The following is a 14,094-nucleotide window of genomic DNA, read 5'->3' as shown; positions in this document are numbered from 1 at the left end:
TCAGATACAAAAGGGAGAGCTGTCTTGTTACGACAAGTAATTTATACATTTATACAAGTCTTTTATACATTGGTCAGTCACTTTGTTCACGCATTCAATCATTAAATGCTGATGGTTTCATATTTATTTTCATTTATTCATACAGCCTGACAACCCAGTGTCTCAGCAATGTAAAATACAATGATGACAGATCTCTTTACTGCTTATCATTACAATGTTTACATTTTTACTCTACTTTTCATAGTAGAAAGAGCAAATTGAAGTTGATTGATATTAATATTTGTCATAATAAAATGTTAGGACCACGTGGCAGCAGAGAAACAACAAAATCCAAATACAGCACAAGAAAACCCATATTTAACAAACATTACAATCATACAGAGCACACTGCAGTTCACATCAGTACATTTTCATGTGTTCTGAGCAATGAAAAGACACCATGGTTAAAAAGACATTGAAAAGAGCAACACCTACTTTAAGAGAGAATCTACTAAACTTAAAACTGCATCACACATTCACACACTGTTTGATTGAACTCTATGCAGTGCAGGAACAGCACAGTGATGAGCACGGAGCGACAAAGACAGAAACATTCATGTAGGAAAGAAGACAACACAATCTCACCCATTCACTCTTTAATGACTTCTGTCTACTCACAGAACTCAGCTGTGGCTCCATTAGAAACGAAGAGAAAACAAATCCCAGCATAGAGCGGCTGAGTGAATGTGGTCTGGACTTTGTAGAGGAGAGTCATGGTTTGAGAAACGCTGTAGAAGGACAGAAGACCTGCACTGTGATCCAGGTACACTCCTACTCTGGAGGACTTAGGAACTGAGAGGTCAGTGCTGATGCTGTTATGCATGAAAGTACAGCTGCTGTTGTAATGATAAAAAGACCAAGACTTTTCATTGTATCCAAATCGGCTTTCTTTCCCTCTTCTCTTAATATCCTTGTATGCCACTGCGACCACAACTCCACTCTTGCTCCTCTCCACCTCCCAGTAACAACGTCCAGTCAGACTGTCTGTACTCAGAACCTGAAGCCTGAACTTGAATCTGTCTGGATGAGCAGAATATGACTGATTTTCTGTCATCGATGTTGCTTTTCTGTTCCCCTCAGATAATGACAGACGTGTGTTCGCTGTGTTTGGATCCATTGTGATTACACGTGCATATCTTAAGAAATCAGCTCTGGTCTTGGGCTCAGTCAGCGTCACTGAGATCTTGGTCCATTCTTCACTCAGAATGTTCTGTAGCTTATCTGTGACCTTTGACACAGCTGCTGTCACCTCCTCAAAGTACCTCAGTGGACGGATGTTGATACTGGCTGAGTCTGTAGATTCCCTGAGATGTAGCAGTGAGGGGTATTTCTGTAGAAACTGGATGTGATCCTCAATGTGTGACAGCTGCTGCAGCTCAGCGTCTTTCCTCCTCAACTCAGCGATCTCCTGCTCCAGCTTCTCATGAAGCTTTTCAGCTCGACTCATTTGACTTTCCTGTTGGAATCTGATCTGCTGCATCACATCAGAGCTTATTTTCTCCATGACACGGATCAGCTGGGTGAAGATCTCCTCATTGTCCTTCACTGCTTTGTCAGCAGAGGGATTAATGGCCTCCATCTCCTGCTGAAGCACCTTCACGTCTTTCTCTCTGTCCTGGATTCTCTGCTGGACTTTTTCTCGACTGGCCCCGAGCTCTCTCTGCCTCTCAGTCCCCTCTGCTGCAGCTGAAACTGTGTTGTGAGATTTGTGTTCATCCATGAAGCAGAGATAACAGATACACTGTTGATCAGTGCGGCAGAAAATCTTCATCAACTCATCATGACGAGAACATATGTTCTCCTGAAGCTTTGCTGAAGCCTCTGTCAGCTTGTGTTTCTTCAACGGAGCTACATCATAGTGAGGCTGGAGGTGTTGATCACAGTAAGAGACCAGACACTGCAGACAGGACTTAGTGGCCTTTCGCTTTCTCCCAGTGCAGGAATCACAACCAACATCTGCAGGTCCTGCATAGCAGTGAGCAGAAGGAGCAGCTTGGAGTTCTGATTTCTTCACCTCCTCAACTAAATCTGCTAAAATGGTGTTTTTAACCAGGACAGGCCTCGGCATGAAGGTCTGTTGGCACTGAGGACAGCTGTTCTTCTCTTCATCTTTCTCTTCATCCCAGAAAGTTTTAATACAGCTCATGCAGTAGCTGTGTCCACATGGAATAGCCACAGGGTCCTTCAGTAGATTTTGACAGATCAAACAACAGAATGCTGTCTTACCCACTCGAATTCCTTGCTGCTCCATTTCACCTCTCAGCGACAGTCAGCGCCTGAGTTTCTATTTCTCTGAAATAAAAGAAACAAGCCTCCTCGGTTTGTGCTTGTTCTCTCTCTGATCTGCAGTGAATGTGGCTTGTCAGGTCTGAACCTCAGCACATGTTGGTTACACCCATCTTTGAAGTAGCAGATCTGTGAAGGGGAGAAATAGGAGCTCAGTGTGGTTGAGGAGGAAGAAGAGGCATGGCTGATCCGGCTGTGACTCATTCCAGGAAAAGGAGAAGTTTGACACGGGCACAATGAGTTGCAGTTATTGGTTACCGTCACTTGGCAACTTATGTCGGCAATGTTATTATAGCTGCACAAAGACACACAGAGAAAGACAAGGGTGTTGCACTCCACACCTCAGAGATGATGTCGGCGTGGTTATTCAGACAGAGGGAGTCACATTTTAGTGTTGCCTTTCCATCTCAATCAAGAATGAAATCTGAAGTAGCAATAAAAACATATTTTTCTGTTTTGTGCACACATCTTCAGTCATAATCATGGAGATGTACTGCATGTGGTTGTGATCACTTTACTCATGTACAGCGAACGTGCAGGTTAAATGATCTGTCCAATGTGCATGGTTATTTGTTCAAGTCCTGTCTGCAGCATTTGGCCTCTTTGAGCAAAACCTCCAGCCTCACTATGACTCCCCAGTAGAGCCGCCCCACTACACGGTGGACGATCTCGGTCACCTGAGGCTGGAGCACACAGATTGTTGCACTCTATTTTCTACAGCAGCTTGGATAAAGTTCTTGGACTGAACAGAAATGAACATAACTCATTTATTCTCAAGAGAAAAACTTTATTCAGTATTTCATTTTTGTTCATGTGTACACATTCACTTTGTTCATCTATCATTAAAGTTGTCTGTTTATGTTTTCATCTTCATAATCATTCAAACAATCAGCCTAGTAAACCAGAACATCCACAATGTAAAGGAAAATAATGACTGCTCTCCTCATCACCATAACCATATTTAACTTTTTACTACATTTCCCTTATTTATTTTATATTTTTAAACATAAAGAAAGAAAGCTTACTGCTTTCTCCAAAGGCCCTTGGAATGAAAGAGAAACAAAACAACAAATCACAGTACAGCAATACAGATATTTAACAGAGAGTTTAAATGTAGAACCAAATAGAAATCTGCAAAGAAAATTTAAACTGCATCAAATAAACAAATGGAAAGAACTCTAAACGTCAAACTGATTGAACTGTGCAGTGCAACACTGATTTAAGAGTGAAAACACAGAATCTGATCCATTCACTCTTTGAGAACTCCTCTCTACTTACTGAATTTAGCTGTGGCTCCGTTAGAAAAGAAAAGAAAACAAATCCCAGCATAGAGCGGCTGAGTGAATGTGGTCTGGACTCTGTGGAGGAGAGTCATGGTTTGAGAGACGCTGTAGAAGGACAGAAGACCTGCACTGTGATCCAGGTACACTCCTACTCTGGAGGACTGAGGGACTGAGAGGTCAGTGCTGATGCTGTTATGCATGAAAGTACAGCTGTTGTTGTAATGATATAAAGACCAAGACTGTTCATTGTAGCCAAACAAACTTTCATTCCCTCTTCTTTTAATATCCTTGTATGCCACTGCAACCACAACTCCTCTCCTGCTCCTCTCCACCTCCCAGTAACAACGTCCAGTCAGACTCTCTGTACTCAGGACCTGAGAGTTGTAAGTGAATCTGTCTGGATGAGCAGAATATGAATGTTTTTCTCTCATCAATGTTGCTTTTCTGTTCCCCTCAGATAATGACAGACGTGTGTTCGCTGTGTTTGGATCCATTGTGATTTCACGTGCATATTTTAAGAAATCAGCTCTGGTCTTGGGCTCTGCTGGTGACAGTAAAACATCCATGTCAGTCAGCGTCACTGAGATCTTGGTCCATTCTTCACTCAGAATGTTCTGTAGCTTATCCGTGACCTTTGACACAGCTGCTGTCACCTCCTCGAAGTACCTCAGAGGACGGATGTTGATGCTGGCTGAGTCTGTAGATTCACTGAGATGTAGCAGTGAGGGGTATTTCTGTAGAAACTGGATGTGATCCTCAATGTGTGACATTTGCTGCAGCTCAGCATCTTTCTTCCTCAGCTCAGTGATCTCCTGCTCCAGCTTCTCATGAAGCTTTTCAGCTCGACTCATTTGACTTTTCTGTTGGAATCTGATCTGCTGCGTCACATCAGAGCTTATTTTCTCCATGAGACAGCTCAGCTGCCTGAAGATCTCTTCACTGTCCCTCACTGCTTTGTCAGCAGAGGGATTGATGGCCTCCATCTCCTGCTGAAGCACCTTCACGTCTTTCTCTCTGTCTTGGATTCTCTGCTGGACTTTTTGTCGACTGGCCCCGAGCTCTCTCTGCCTCTCAGTCCTCTCTGCTGGAGCTGAGACTGTGTCGTGACCTTTGTGTTCATCCACAGAGCAAAGATAACAGATACACTGCTGATCAGTGCGGCAGAACATCTTCATCAACTCATCGTGGCGAGAGCAGATGTTTTCCTGAAGCTTCTTGGAGGGGTCGACCAGCTTGTGTTTTTTAAATGTAGGGGAGTCATAGTGAGGCTGGAGGTGCTTCTCACAGTATGAAGCCAGACACTGCAGACATGACTTGGTGGCTTTCAGGTTTTTTCCAGTGCAGGAATCACAACCAACATCTGCAGGTCCAGCATAGCAGTGACAAGCAAGAGCAGATTGGAGTTCTGACTTCTTCAGCTCCTCCACTACAGCTGCTAGCATGGTGTTTTTCACCAGGACAGGCTTGGGTCTGAAGGTCTGTCTGCACTGAGGGCAGGTTTGTATTGTCCTCTCTTCCTCTTCATCCCAGAAATTTTTAATACATCTCATGCAGAAGCTGTGCCCGCAGGGAAGAGCCACAGGATCCTTCAGCAGTTCCATGCAGATGGAACAACAGAAGGTTTCACGATCCAGCTGAACTCCTTGCTGCTCCATTTCACCTCTCCGTGACAGTGAACTTCTCGCAGTGCCTTCACTTTCTCTGAAATGCGCGCAGTTTGTGCTCCGATCCCAAATAAAACACTTCCTTTTACGTTTATGTTGGTTTTATCCCTGCTCTGTATGGTGTCAGACACCTATGGCGTCAGATGGCATTACCTTTAATACGAAAGCGCTACGATCGGTAATGAGCGCGGTGCGCAAATTAACAAAAGCGCGCAGACAAATCAAACCAATTAAGGGTTTAAAACGGGAACGAAGGGGTAAAACTTTTGCTTATGCGTGCAATACATCAAGCACGCGCACAGAAAGGTGTCCCATTTAAGTTGTCTGACGTCATAGGCCGCGCGGCGTTCAATTGTGTGTAACCATTAAGACGACCCGGGAGGAAATTCCGTAACGCTGCTGCCCCATCAGCTGCCGGTGAGTCTCCACTCAGACCTCTGGGTACAAACCGAATGTTGTGGTTTTCAAACTGTACTGATACAACGCTGCAGACATTTTAATTTGATTTGCAATTAAAATAACCTCATAATCACGGTCGTAGCTCGCAATGAGGTCATCGAAGCCTGGACCTCTGTGATGATTTCAGTCAAATAGAAATCGGTTCTATAAGTGAAAAATAAGAAAGGGGTTGAGAAACCAAACTAGCTAAAAATGGCAAAGTTAGCCCGCCTGCTGATAAGTAAAACGTAAACTAAAATACAATACACATTATAAAGTTATTGCAAAGAAGCTTTCAAACGAATATTATCACGAGTACCAACGTTTCGGTTTAGTTTGGTTTGTACTACTTCTGGTCTTGTATATGTTCATTCCATAAATTAGCCTTGGAACCTCACCTGTTTCACGCCATAACCCAGGAGATATATACATTTTATTTGTATATTTAAACAATCACAACTTTAGGGGCTTACAGTTCTTGTAACAAACGTGTAACTTCACAGAAAAAATGGAATCTTGAAGGACAAGAGAAATAAATCAGTAAATCTCGTACAGCGAAGTCCGCGCGTTAGGACAGCAGTGTGGTTCAGTCAGGGGAAGACATTTGGAGAGGCGCCATAGAAACAGAATGCGTCCTCTTACGTTAGTTACGTGAGAGTCTAAAAATAACGCCGGGCGAAAACACAAATGAACAAAGCATACTTGTTTCCGAGAGGTGTTTCGTCAGGCAAGCATTGAACGTTAAGCAGATGAACTGACATAGGTTGTGCTCTTTTGAATATGGTAAAATAAAACTCAAAGTGTAAGTCGTGATTCAGTCGTGCATGCTGTGGATCTGATAAACCAACACCCCTCTTATTTCGTTAAGTTATGGGCTTCTTGTTGAAACATCAGCGCTGTGGTGCAGATGTCTACAGATAAATGCATATAATCTAGTATCAAAAGAGTCTGCTAAAAAAGGGGCAATGTCATGGGAAGAAATCAGCATTCGTGTTTTAATGGCCCCACACCAGTGTTTTCACTTCTTTTGTCCAAGTCGACCACTTCTGAAGGAGGCCTGACTTTCCTGTTAGGTTTGTTGTACCCGTTAAGAGTACACACTAGCAGTTAGGCTCCACCCCCTTTCACCTAATAACAGGTCAAATCAGCAGAATAACTCAAGACACCTGTGTAGGTGTGCATTTTACTTTCACCTGTCCCGTTCAGTGTGCTGGTGTGATCCATTTAAGGTTATCATATTCTCCTCATTTTAGTTCTCGTCTGCTTACAAATGCTACCAAAGCAGCGTAGCTCAACATTTACAGCCTGATTTCACTTGGAACACCATTATACACCATTAAAACATTGATGTGATCATGGAATATCATGCCTTTATGACATGAGGCATCACTCGTGGTAACGTTACATTTACGTTTTCAAGTAAACCAAATGATCCCACAACTTCTGCATGCTTCCCTTGCCAATTCAACATGTCACCAGAAAGTGAAAACAAATTAATAACAGAACTCTTCATGGATAAAATTGTATTATCTTTAGATAGATAAAATGTTAACAATCTGCAGAGATTGAAATATTAGATTAGGTCCACCTTGTGTGAGCAGCTCTAAAAAAAAAAAATTAATATCTGATGCACGGGAACAAATGTTGTTACAAACGCTTTTAAGTTGTTCATCTTGAAAACACTCCTCGACGGGGACCAGTTGCCTTCATAACGCTTTTCCACCGCCCCTGGCAAAGCTGACACTTGGCTGTAATAAAAGCCAGAGTTGGTATCAAAAGGTTCATATTAATCTAATGATTTCAGACAGACTGTCTAGGAGTTGCCAAACGAGCAGTGCGTGGTTCAGTTGTTAGCAGCATCTGCCTGCCGAGGCCAGTTCTCTTCTTCGATACCAGACTCGTACTCCTCCTCTGCTGACTCCTTTGCCGGCGCTCTGAAATTCAAATGGAAACGTCGGTTCAGGTTTCAGGATGTAAATCTTTAGAGAGTCTTGAGCGCTGTGGTCTGAGAGAGGAGATATTCAACACGACACAAACATGGCCCTGAAGGAGCCACGGACTCACCTGACGTAGCGGGGTTGGGATTTTCCTAGGACAGCATCTTTGTCCAACTCTACGGCCATGATGTCAGACTGAGGGACCTCAAACATGGGCTCCAACAGGAGCTTTTCCTAAGAAAGACATTTGTACACAATCTTAAGTCAACATCGACACTGTACTAAAGACACTTAATTCAATGGCAAATTGGCAAATTGGCAAATCTACGTACCATGATGGATCTGAGACCACGAGCTCCAGTCTTCCTCTCCAGGGCCATCCTAGCTATGGCCCTTAAGGCGTCTGTGCTCACATTGAGTTCACACTGAAATAGAAACCAATGCAGGGTCAATACTATTTTCAATCCTATAGTTCAGAGGTGTAGCGTCAGAACAGGTAAGAACAGCCCAACTTTAAAGTCACCCACTCTAGCCGAGCCCTTACTTTGTCCATGCTGAAGAGAGCCTGGTACTGTGGCACCACAGCATTACGTGGTTCAGTCAGGATTTGGACGAGCGTCTCTTCATCCAGGCTGTGTAGAGGCACGACCACAGGGAGACGACCGACAAACTCTGGGATCATCCCAAACTCAATCAGGTCCCTGGCCTCTACGTGCTTCAGCAGCCGGTCTTTCTCCTCAATCTCCGCCACTGTGTCTGTCTCACCAATGCTATTTGCCAAGTCTGCTGCAGCGGCCGCACGTCGACCTTTGCCCAAGTTGGAGGGAGTCCCAAAACCCAGATACTGGAGAGAGTAATCAAACATGAGAGGGATTTGAGGTGGGACTATTCACATGATCTTTTTGAATGTCTGCTGACGTGTTTATATGAGGGCTTTAACTTACCTTTTCATTCTTTCTTCTGCTAATGATTCGGTCGAGTCCGTTAAAGGCTCCAGAGGCAACAAAGAGGATGTTTGTTGTGTCAACCTGCACAGTTTCTCCCCTCAATTTCCTGGAGTTTTTCTCAGGAACGTTGACGATTGTCCCCTCCAAGAGTTTAAGCAAACCCTGGCAAAAGAAACAAGAAAACACAAATGTAGGTCAATTCATACAGTGCGAGTAAAAACCTGTTCCGCAAGTGGCTGTGCTCCAACTTGAAATTCCACAAAAAATGATGGTTGTAAGAGACATTTTGTTGTTAAATTTGACTATAACACTCATTGAATACCGACCTGCTGGACTCCCTCTCCTCCAACGTCTCTCAGCTGATGGATTCCAGGCACACTGCCAATCTTATCCACCTCATCCAGGAACACAATACCTTCACATGAAACAGGAGAACAGGATTAACATTCGGATTTCAACAAAAGTTTCATGCTTTCATTTGCCTTATTAATCATCCCAACCACATTCTTATAAGTCTGCCGTTTTATTAAGTTAGTGATTTCAAATATCCCCCTATTTATATCTATATATAATATCCCCCATTTTTTAATTTATGGGACTGCGCACAACTCAGCACTCCACATTAAGGCATGAACAAATCCTGTCCTAAGCTTAGTTGTGGAGTTTCAATTTTGTCAAGCCTTCTTACACAAAAACAAGGCTGAGGTCAGTTCAGCTAATTTCATACTACCGGCCCCAGGTTGTGTCAGAGCAACGCAATACATTCAGTTAAGGTTAAAAGGTTTAAGTAGTGTAATTAACTCCACACCTCTACCACGAACAACAGAAATTGTAATTTAGTAACGTATGCTGAGAGTTACCTTGCTGTGCTTTTTCCACCGAATAGTTTGCGTCTTGCAGAAGTTTGGCAATAACCGACTCGATGTCTTCTCCGACATAACCGGCCTGGGTTAGTGTGGTGCAGTCACAAATGGCAAACGGAACATCGAGACACCGGGCCAGGGTTTGAGCCAACAACGTCTTTCCTGTGAAAAATCAGACGAAACGTGACTAAACATTCTTTTGGCAGTGCAGATCCACATTTACAGTGAAGTGTGTAACTGTGTTCATTTCAATGATCCCACATGGGTTGCTGTGCATTATTGCAATCTAGGAGATTCTTGAAACATCACTAACCTGACCCAGTCGGGCCGAGGAGTATGATGTTGCTCTTCTCCAGTTTAATGTCCGGATGTGTGGAGTCCAGGACTTCCCCGCCTCGCCTCTCCTGCGGCGCCTGCTGGCTGGCCTGCTGCTGCATGGATGCTCCCAGGGCGTTTCCATGGGGAGTGATGCCTGCGATCTGCAGCAGCTCTGCAAAAAGGCCCCGCGGTTAGATTCGTGACCGGAGTGCTTCGGTGCTCGAGGGGCATTCCACAAATCAGCATAAACGACTGAGGTGAAAAAACATTTTCTATGTGACGCAAGGGATGTGCGTCACAATCTAAACCGTGTACTCACTGACTTTTGAACGTGCCAAATTGTGTGTCGTAATAGTTCCAAACACGGGCTAAAAATATGCACAACCTCGTCAACCTCAGTGTGGAGTTACTAAGTAAGACGCCTGGACTAAAATAGCACAGGTAGATATAGCGTAGAGTTTAGATATAAATGTAGGTCACTCGGTCATGTTGGTACAGCTGTTGTTAAATGCAAACCTTTCCTGTCTCTATAGATAGATTGAACCAAAGCCGTCTGTACATTTTGGCATTTGTGCAACTCATGCAAAGTACTCTGAATAATAAAGTGGATGATGTCATGACTGCATGGGGCACCAATCACTTACTTGTGAATCTGTATTCATCCTCTCGTCTTCTCATCTCTAGCTCTACAGGGAGAGGACCAAAGTACTCAAATCAATATTATCATTACCATTATCACATTATCTGAAAGACAGTTGATCAAAGTCTGCTGCTTATTGAACAAATGCCAAATCATACAGACAATATGCATGAGGGGAGTTCTCCTTTAACACTCAGGTGGACTCTCCCTGATGGCTCTTGGTTCAAGTAAAAACAAATGGGTCAAATATGACCCTGACCCTAACCCTAAACTCTGATTTAATGACCATCAACAATCAGAAGGGCATTCGTTCCAGTGAATGTGTGTGTGAAGATATTGTTGCAGTGAAAGTTGTGCGTTTCCCAAATGTGCACTTTTTCAGGACCTACAAACAAAACCTTTTTTTCAGTCTCGTCGTACATTTTAGTACTTTCTAAAAAGCAAAGCATAAACATTTTAAAAGTGCAACTGTTTAAAAAGTCTGAGTATGATTCCTCTGTAATAAGGAACTTTACACTTAACAGCAGGAGGACCGATTTTTGGAATGGAGAAGACCAATCCAAAGCGGCACTTACATAATAAGGACACATGACTAAAAATCATGGATTGCAATGACAGTCAGGCTCTTAATATGCAAGTCCCTGAGTTTAGAAAACATTTTCATATCTTTTATCTACTTTTTTTTAACACTGGTATATTTAACAGTAGAAAAGCTACAGTTTATTACTGAATTCAAGAAACCTAAAACACTTCATCGTTGTCTTCTAAAGCAAAACTGACCGACAACTGACTGACAACCCTTAAGCAGCCCACAACAACACTTCAAAATAACAGAATAATGACATATTTAATAACAGCAATGCTCACCCCGAGGTGTTAGAGAGGGCTGCTTTTCCACTTCCACCTGCTGTCGGCTTCCAGCAGGGATGTTGTTGTAGATCCGTTTGTAGTGATTATACACCGCAACTGCCAACACTTTCTTTGCATATGACTGACCAACAACATACTTGTCGAGGTAGGCAAATATCTGAAATAAACACAGTTGAGACTCAATAGAACAAAAGGATGACACTTATTATAAATGTTATCTAAAAGTGTATATTTTGCATAAATGTAGCTTTCTTCTTTCTGACCTTCTTAGGAGGAGGGGGAGGTTTCTGTGAAAACGCCAATTTCACAGCCTCTGCAGCAGACTCCGGCTCTTTGTTTAGCCCTTTCTTAGAGTCCGTCTCAGACAGAACCACAAAGAAGTGGTGGCATTTCTCACATTTGACAAATCGTGTTGACGCTGCAAAAGAAAACATATCGAAGAATAGAATATTACAAATTACATACTCAAAGACCCTTTCAATCTGTTTATATATAAACCTCGAAACAAAATCACAGGCAGCAAATACATACCTATTTGAAGAACTTGGAGGCACTCTAATACATGTACTTTCAGAACATTAAATAGCTCACATACTTGAGTATCCAGTGATAGAAGGAAGGGAGCTCTCAATTTTACACATATTTGTAACAGATGTTGACCCCTTGACCCAGTAATATATTTTCTTAGAGCTACTCCTCCTTCTTTAAGTGAGTTTTCTACATGTGATGGTAAATGTGTACTGAGTCTTGATAGAGGAATACTCACATACAAAGGTCTCTACATGTGTGCATGGATCTCCACATTTAGGACATCGGAGTTGACTTCCTCCTTTGCCTGATCCTCCTGAGCTGGAGAGTCTCTTCCCCTCACTGATGCTTTTCTGGGTTAAAAAAAAGAGGAAACATGACTCCATCAGAACAGATTATGATTACCAAGCACAAAGAAGGGAGGGAATAAAAAACAAACAAGAGAGATTCCTTCCGGCAATTACCTTTCCACCATCCCCGTCCTTTGTTGTCTCATCTTTGGAGGCGTAGCAGACGGTGGTCTCTGAAAACGACCGCACCCGCACACGGGGCAGTAACTGAGTTTCCCGAAAGCTCCGACGACTCAGGGCAAACACATGAATCCGGGAGCAAGACAGCCCTGCAACAAAATAGGGACCGTGTTTGACTCTTCAACCCAAAACTTTAATTTGCAAACAAACGTTCCCACTTCATTACATAATCGCCAATCCAAAATGTTTGATTAGCAACAAGCAATCAATAAGGACCAAGATGAGGTGACTTACAATTGATACACTGTGTACTACTGTTACATTACAGACTAGTATCACAAGAATTCATTCCCTGGTACACTACAGATTGCTTTGCAGTTTCATTCTTGCCTCCAACTACAGGTAACTGTTGCAATTCTTCCATTTCCAAAGTGTAACATATTTATATTCATCTGCTACTGTGTAAGTTTCCAAGATACAGATTTATGTAACTAATCTTTAACTGTGGAATTACTTAACCAAGAACATTATGGAGCTCAGTGAATAAAGTTAACAACTAACTATTTCAAGGTTTAGACTGCAACCGTTTGCTTTAGTTACTTAATACTCAATCTAACATCACTCTCTTTAACTACATGCATTTTTGATTTATCCATATTTTTTTCTCAGATGTAATAGCACTGAAGGTACAGTCATGTAACTAGGGCGCAACACGATTAAAGGGCATTATTGTTTTTATAATTCTGATCCTATTATCAGTTCATTGTTCAGGGGCACAGTTCTCTGTAAAAAAAAAAAAAAAAAAACCGCTGACGTAAGAGGTTAGATTAGCTGGGCCAACATTATTGGTCAGTGGTCACTGTTACACCAGCTGTTTACATTACATGACCGACAGCTCTGTGGGTTAGCTACAGACCAATTTTGCGACGTGCAGTAAACAACACACTTGCTCTTACCTTTGTGTGCTGAAGTAAATAACAACCTGGCAGCCGAAGTACACGGACAGGACATAATTCTTACTTTGGCTCCAATTCCTGGAAGTAAACAAAAGCGTTAGGGAGAGAGGCTGAATTTACAGTGAAACATTACACAAATACTTTCTACGTAACAGTTAGCTTTAGCGGAGCGGGTGTATATTTACGGAGGTGGTCGTCGGCCTCGCCTATCTAAACTATCTTGACAATTATCTTGTTTACACCGTGTGATATTAATTGCACAAATGAGGTAATACGACTCAACTTCTCTTGCTATTTAATTGCAAAAAAACAAAGCAGCGTACCGTAGTTTAAGAAACAGCTTAGGTAAGCGTTAGCTAACTGAGGCCCAGGGCAGCCACAGCGACCACACGTTACCGTCAGAGAAAGACAAACAGTCTTGAGCGGACAGTTCGAGTTCGCTGCACCGTCGTTACACACAGGGACTCAACAACAAGAATGCCAACGAGCAACTGCTAACTGGGCGAGCGTGAGGCCCGTTCTTCATAGCAAACGGCGAAGCACCACTTAGCATGCTAGCATCGCTCACGTAGTCATGTAGAGTAGATTGAAAACAGTCGCGTCTAGTCAAGTTCATTTTCAAGACAACACATTTTCCCAAGTCACACACAACGGCTCACTTGTTTTAGTTTAACGCGTCACTTTGTCATGGCGATGTCACCTTACCTATCATATAATTTAGGAATCCTTAGCTACTTTGAGAACGTTGTCCCCCAGGTGGAAAGCGACCCGAAGTGAAGTAACACCACGGTTATGAACTAGGTCGGTTTCTCGGCTAGCTAGTGAGCTAGCCTCGTCTCTAGAAGCACTAATGTG

The 14,094-nt window shown here is 42.8% G+C and overlaps 3 protein-coding genes across 4 annotated transcripts; all 3 read right to left on the bottom strand.

Moving 5' to 3' along the window:
- Positions 1-158: 158 nt before the first annotated feature.
- LOC142992234 (E3 ubiquitin/ISG15 ligase TRIM25-like) lies at positions 159-2,437 on the bottom strand. The gene has a single exon (XM_076142597.1). The coding sequence runs from the start codon at positions 2,288-2,290 to the stop codon at positions 650-652; it is 1,641 nt and encodes a 546-aa protein (XP_075998712.1). The 5' UTR covers positions 2,291-2,437; the 3' UTR covers positions 159-649.
- Positions 2,438-3,157: 720 nt separating this feature from the next.
- On the bottom strand, positions 3,158-5,369 carry LOC142991955 (E3 ubiquitin/ISG15 ligase TRIM25-like). The gene has a single exon (XM_076142163.1). The coding sequence runs from the start codon at positions 5,261-5,263 to the stop codon at positions 3,596-3,598; it is 1,668 nt and encodes a 555-aa protein (XP_075998278.1). The 5' UTR covers positions 5,264-5,369; the 3' UTR covers positions 3,158-3,595.
- A 756-nt stretch (positions 5,370-6,125) lies between these two features.
- On the bottom strand, positions 6,126-14,089 carry LOC142991952 (ATP-dependent clpX-like chaperone, mitochondrial). 2 transcript variants are annotated; one of them, XM_076142160.1, is made up of 15 exons: positions 13,945-14,089; positions 13,240-13,317; positions 12,278-12,432; positions 12,052-12,166; positions 11,549-11,703; positions 11,283-11,442; positions 10,420-10,461; positions 9,771-9,947; positions 9,455-9,619; positions 8,921-9,009; positions 8,592-8,756; positions 8,192-8,491; positions 7,980-8,072; positions 7,775-7,881; positions 6,126-7,644 (listed from the first exon to the last, which is right to left on the bottom strand). In XM_076142160.1, the coding sequence occupies exons 1-15, from the start codon at positions 13,949-13,951 to the stop codon at positions 7,554-7,556; spliced, it is 1,899 nt and encodes a 632-aa protein (XP_075998275.1). In that variant the 5' UTR covers positions 13,952-14,089; the 3' UTR covers positions 6,126-7,553. The 2 variants fall into 2 exon arrangements, with proteins under 2 accessions (XP_075998275.1, XP_075998276.1); XM_076142161.1 differs by lacking the exon at positions 10,420-10,461 and having other exon boundaries at positions 13,945-14,088.
- Between the last annotated feature and the right edge of the window lie 5 nt (positions 14,090-14,094).

This window comes from Genypterus blacodes, unplaced genomic scaffold (assembly GCF_046128005.1).
Source record: "Genypterus blacodes isolate CSIRO-AG114 ecotype Tasmania unplaced genomic scaffold, CSIRO-AGI_Gbla_v1 ptg000021l_1, whole genome shotgun sequence".
NCBI lineage: Eukaryota > Metazoa > Chordata > Actinopteri > Ophidiiformes > Ophidiidae > Genypterus > Genypterus blacodes.
The sequence above is the reverse complement of the archived record's forward strand: the minus strand, read 5'-3'. Positions and strand labels throughout refer to the sequence as shown.